The 6,273-nt window shown below is 40.8% G+C and overlaps 1 protein-coding gene across 1 annotated transcript; it reads right to left on the reverse strand.

Moving 5' to 3' along the window:
- Positions 1–4,450: 4,450 nt before the first annotated feature.
- On the reverse strand, positions 4,451–5,267 carry LOC145857968 (GSK3-beta interaction protein-like). The gene is made up of 2 exons (XM_082955567.1): positions 4,710–5,267; positions 4,451–4,610 (listed from the first exon to the last, which is right to left on the reverse strand). The coding sequence occupies exons 1-2, from the start codon at positions 4,961–4,963 to the stop codon at positions 4,451–4,453; spliced, it is 414 nt and encodes a 137-aa protein (XP_082811693.1). The 5' UTR covers positions 4,964–5,267.
- Between the last annotated feature and the right edge of the window lie 1,006 nt (positions 5,268–6,273).

The following is a 6,273-nucleotide window of genomic DNA, read 5'->3' on the forward strand; positions in this document are numbered from 1 at the left end:
TTTGTTTTAGCTTTGCAACCAGTTCACTGTAGTTTAGCTAGTTTCACCTGTAGAGAGCGGTGTTATAGGTGTAAGATGTATTTGGTAGCATTGCCTTTAAATTGTTTAACTTGGGTCAAGCGTTTCGGGTAGCCTTCCACAAGCTTCCCACAATAAGTTGGGTGAATTTTGGCCCATTCCTCCTGACAGAGCTGGTGTAACTGAGTCAGGTTTGTAGGCCTCCTTGCACGCACACGCTTTTTCAGTTCTGCCCACAAATGTTCTATAAGATTGAGGTCAGGGCTTTGTGATGGCCACTCCAATACCCTGACTTTGTTGTCCTTAAGCCATTTTGCCACAACTTTGGAAGTATGCTTGGGGTCATTGTCCATTTGGAAGACCCATTTGCGACCAAGCTTTAACTTCCTGACTGATGTCTTGAGATGTTGCTTCAATATATCCACATAATTTCCCTCCTCATGATGCTATCTATTTTGTGAAGTGCATCAGTCCCTCCTGCAGCAAAGCACCCCCACAACATGATGCTGCCACCCCCGTGCTTCACGGTTGGGATGGTGTTCTTCGGCTTGCAAGCCTCCCCCTTTTTCCTCCAAACATAACAATGGTCATTATGGCCAAACAGTTCTATTTTTGTTTCATCAGACCAGAGGACATTTCTCCAAAAAGTACAATCTTTGTCCCCATGTGCAGTTGCAAACCGTAGTCTGGCTTTTTTTAATGGGAGTTTTGGAGCAGCGGCTGCTTCGTTGCTGAGCGGCCTTCCAGGTTATGTCGATATAGGACTCGTCTTACTGTGGATATAGATACTTTGTACCTGTTTCCTCCATCATCTTCAAAAAGGTTCTTTGCTGTTGTTCTGGGATTTATTTGCACTTTTCGCACCAAAGTACGTTCATCTCTAGGAGACAGAATGGTGTTTATACTTGCGTACTATTGTTTGTACAGATTAACGTGGTACCTTCAGGCATTTGGAAATTGCTCCCAAGAATGAAACAGACTTGTGGAGGTCTAGAATTTTTTTCCGAGGTCTCTTGGCTGATTTCTTTTGATTTTCCCATGATGTCAAGCAAAGAGGCACTGAGTTTGAAGGTAGGCCTTGAAATACATCCACAGGTACACCTCCAATTGACTCAAATTATGTAAATTAGCCTAACAGAAGCTTCTAAAGCCATGACATTTTCTGGATTTTTCCAAGCTGTTTAAAAGGCACAGTCAGTTTAGTGTATGTAAACTTCTGACCCACTGGAATTGTGATACAGTGAATTATAAATGAAATAATCTGTCTGTAAATAATTATTGGAAAAATGACTTGTGTCATGCACAAAGTAGATGTCCCAACTGACTTGCCAAAACTATAGTTTGTTAACATGAAATTTGTGGAGTGGTTGAAAAACTAGTTTTAATGACTCCAACCTAAGTGTATGTAAACTTCTGACTTCAACTGTATGTAACCGCTTTCAGGTCCAGATTGCAGCTATGGATTTTCACTTAGCTTCCATCTGTTCTCCCCGATTGCTCTCACCTGCGCAGAACCTGTGAAATTTGCAGATTGTGGTACGTTTTGATTTATGTGTTGGCATTTTGATGACAAATTATTTCATTTACTGAATGTTTTGGTCTCATCTTGTCATGTGATGTGTGGCCTCTATTTGTTGCAAGGCTGTTTTCATTTACCACAAGGGAAGGTTACCAAAATAACATATTTTACAAGGTGTGGCTCTTTGGCTTGGTTCCATTACTAGAATAACGAATAGTGACAATGCAATCTGTTTTCTATTCTCTCCAGCCTCTGCTGTTGGTACGGTTGTGATTGTGGACATCCACCCTTGTCCTAAACAACCATGCCAGCTCCATAAAGGACAGGCCTATGCTGTCAATGTGACATTCAATTGTGGTAAGTACCGGTATATTTTTTTACTGGGGAACAGTGGGTTAACTGTCTTGTTCAGGGGCAGAAGGTAAAAATCTGTCATTGTCAGCTCGGGGATTCGATCCAGCAACCTTTCAGTTACTGGCCCAATGCTCTAACCACTAGGCTACCTGCCTCCCCAAAATATATCTATCATCAACAGATTTTTTATAGCCCTTCACATTCGTACCCACATACTGGTTGAACATTTCAGATTTGGTCACTGATAAACGGCTATTGGAATGCAGTGGCTGTACAGTAACATGCTATAAATGATGTCAGAGCTCAAGCTCTGCGCTTCACAGCACTGTATGGGTTTTGACTGACAGCCGTTCTGAACTTGAACACATGACAAGAAGTTGCCCCCAACCCTCCAGCTAATTGGGCAACAACAAACATTCTGCCAGCTTTTTGTGCGTATAGTAGACAAGTTAGTCCTCTCACTCAAACCCTTGTCAGTTTTCATTTTATGTTGCTCCTACCCCACATTTCCTAGGAATATTCTTATGTTACTGAATGAGTATTTCCAGAATTTGTTACCAACAAATGTGGTGGAAAGTATAGTAAGTGTAAAATGCACATAAAATCAAGTGTAATGTTTGGATTCAGTCTTGTGTCCGGTGAACTGTTGCATCCTCAACTTTGGTCTAATAATTTCCCCATAATCTCCAAACTGTTCCCTTTCAGTTGCTACCATGCTTATGCATTTCATATATTTCTGTAAGAAGCATTTCAATTTAGCCCTATTCATATAGGCCAATTCCCATGAGTGTAAAGGTTTAATTCAAAGTAAATGTTGCCTATATTTTTTTCATTCTTCCTGGGTCTCGTTTTAGTGGTTGAGAGCCAGACGAGTAGAGCAATTGTCCATGGGGTGATCACTCACATTCCCATCCCTATTGAAGACGGCTGCAAGTCTGATAAAAGGGAAACATTTATGCATTGTTTGTCCAATGTCCCATATACCGGAAACAATCTATACATTTGTCTATTCATTTGGGGATGAGAATATATTCCCAACACAAAATACTAACTGTAAAAGTACCAGATCTGTGAAACTGATATGGACTTGGGGCTAATCATAGATGTATGGGCCAACATCCTAAAGCAGCTTCACAATAATGGATATGATTCCATCTTTTGACATCTGAAATAATTCAAATATGTTGACTCTCGGAGGTGGAACCGGTAGTTAAAACTCAGTGCTTTTTACTGAGGAACCAAATGCAGTTTATGTTCCATATCCAAAACAATTACGTTTATCAATGATCCATCCTCTTCAAGTCATCTTCAGGTGCTTAAATTGTTTGCCTAAAGGCGTCCACATACATGGGTTCAGTTTGCTCCTAGCAGGCGAAGGCGAAGCCAACATCTGCGCTCTCATACTCCCTAAAGACCTTTGCTTGGAAACGAGAAAAAAGTGACAACATTACTGTTTGTCCATATAGAGACGCCGTAGCAACAACATAGACGGAAACACTTCATCAAAAACCTTAGACTTAATTAATCTAAGATAAAACAAGAAATTTGTTGAGGTCTTAAGTTGCGCAATTTTACATCTAGCTAAAATGTTTGATGCAATGAAAAAAATGGGCATGAAAACTAGTCGTCTCTCATTGAATGACAAACATTTCATGTTCCCACTCCTACTAGAAAATAGTACTGTTGACCAATCATTGATGAAGGGGCTAGCATGCTGACCAGACCGCGCACATATTGATTTTGTCCACCCACACCAGATGCGATCAAGACACGCAGGTTGAAATATCAAAATTAACTCTGAACCAACTACATGCATTTGGGGATAGGTCAAAAAAGCATTAAACATTTGTGGCAATTCAGCTAGCTAGCTGTTGCTAGCTAATTTGTCCTGGGATATAAACATTGGGTTGTTATTTTACCTGAAATGCACAAGGTCCTCTACTCCGACAATTCCACAGATAAAAGGGTAAACCAAGTTTGTTTCTAGTAATCTCTCCTCCTTCAGGCTTCTTCTTCTTCTTTGGACTTTATATGGCGGTTGGCAACCAACTTTAAGGTGCATTACCACTACCAACTGGTCTGGATTGTGGACCTCAGTTCATCTTTCAATCACCTACGTGGGTATATGCTCCTAAAAACCAATGAGGAGATGGGAGAGGCGGGACTTACAGCTTGTCAAGCATCACAAATAGAACCAAGTTCTATTTTAACGCCTGGCTACACAGACGCTCGCACAGTGTGGGTGCAATGATTGAATAACATGTGTACATTTATTTTGCGATGCGAGCGTGTGGTCAGCATGTTAAAGCGGCAGTATGCTTCGGTTCGGCTAGGCGAACCGAACGAGTGTGCTCACATACTCCCTTGAAATACCTTTCCCCCCCCTGCTCCCCATGTGAATAAAATCGTTCTACTTTCCCTGGTGGTGGTGGTAGCAGCCAGATGGATGTCCGGTAAATCATGACCTAACCAGAAAGGTTTCTGTTTGTATTCAGATAGTACAATTGATGTCCCAACAACCCTTGTTTCACTTCCACAGCATTAGCTACAGTGTCTTTTCTATTGGCCATTTTGCTGCTGCCTCTCCAATCTCTGTAGCAAGGCATTCCCAAAGGCTTCTCTGTAACCTGGGCTGAGGGTGTCCAGCAGCGAATAAACAGTCTCATAGTACTGGGTGCAAAAGCTCTCATCCACCTGGTCGAAGGCGTAGCCAACCACTTGTATGGTCAAATATAGAGCGGCCCATCATATAGGCCTACACAGAATAACAGTTCAACAGCACAAATTGAATCACAGCATCAAGTCAATATCCCTCACCCTTATTCCGGCTTCAGTGAGCTCAAAGCAATAATGATTTTCCTCTCTAGTTTCCACGTTTATGTAGGCCACATCCAAAACACTGTCCAGATTTTGGGACACGTACATTTTGGCCACGGCGAATAGAACATCATTGACCACTGCCTCTGCTTCCAACCTCATGTCCTTCATGTGATTAATACAGTCTCCATCAAACAAGGAAACAGGTGAGTCCTCTAGTTGGTAGTGTATCTCCATCCCCTTCACCAGACACATACAAAATCACTGGACAACTGATGTTAAAGGTGCAATAAGTAATACAATTAAGTATAACAAATGCAAGCTAAGTACAAAAAAAAGAAAAAAGTAGTGTTTCACCATATAATAAATGTGTTTCGTTATCATAGGAGAGTTTGTAAACTAAGATGTAAGGTAGGTGGTACATGGTACAAGCAAGTCCAAAGTTTCAAACATCAGAATGCACCTAACTCCAGGGTTTACGTTTTTGTGGATGGACCCAGTCTGACTGTAAACAATATTACAGTAGAGCTTTGGCATGGGTCCTCAGATCCTCAAAAGGTTCTACAGCTGCACCATCGAGAGCATCCTGACTGGTTGCATCACCGCCTGTTATGGCAACTGCTTGGCCTCCGACCGCAAGGAACTACAGAGGGTAGAGGTCGACCGATTAATCGGAATGGCCGATTAATTAGGGCCGATTTCAGGTTTTCATAACAATCGGTGATCGGCATTTTTGGACACCGATCATGGCCGATTACATTGCACTCCATGAGGAGACTGCGTGGCAGGCTACTATGCAAGTGCAGCAAGGAGCCATGGTAAGGTGCTAGCTAGCATTAAACGTATCTTATAAAAAAAACAATCAATCTTAACATAATCACTAGTTAACTACACATGGTTGATGATATTACTAGTTTATCTAGCTTGTCCTGCGTTGCATATAATCGTGCCTGTTAATTTAAAATTGAATCATAGCCTATTTCGCCAAACCGGTGATTTAACAAGCACATTCGCAAAAAAGCGCCTTTCTTAAAATCAATACACAAGTATATATTTTTAAACCTGCATATTTAGTTAATATTGCCTGCTAACATTAATTTATTTTAATATTTTAATTTATTATTTAAATGTATTTTATTTTAATAAGGGAAATTGTGTCACTTCTCTTGCATTCTGTGCTACAGAGTCAGGGTATATGCAGCAGTTTGGGCCACCTGAAGATTATTTCTTCCTAACAAAGACAGCCTACTTCGCCAAACGGGGGATGATTTAACAAAAGCGCATTTGCGAAAAAAGCACAATCGTTGCACGAATGTACCTAACCATAAACATCAATGCCTTTCTTAAAATCAATACACAGAAGTATATATTTTTTTAAACCTGCATATTTAGTTAAAAGAAATTCATGTTACCAGGCAATATTAAACTAGGGAAATTGTGTCATTTCTCTTGCGTTCATTGTACATGCAACAGTTTGGGCCGCCTGGCTCGTTGCGAACTAATTTGCCAGAATTGTATGTAATTATGACATAACATTGAAGGTTGTGCAATGTAACAGGAATATT

This window comes from Salmo salar, chromosome 09 (genome assembly GCF_965601325.2).
Source record: "Salmo salar chromosome 09, fSalSal1, whole genome shotgun sequence".
Classification (NCBI taxonomy): domain Eukaryota; kingdom Metazoa; phylum Chordata; class Actinopteri; order Salmoniformes; family Salmonidae; genus Salmo; species Salmo salar.

Excerpts from the sequence above, each read along its gene's own strand:
- LOC145857968 (XM_082955567.1), bottom strand. The coding sequence starts at position 4,963 with ATGTGTCTGGTGAAGGGGATGGAGATACACTACCAACTAGAGGACTCA. Across the intron at positions 4,611-4,709 it reads CTCACTGAAGCCGGAATAAG|AGTGGTTGGCTACGCCTTCG; the intron begins GGTGAGGGATAT and ends TTTGACCATACA.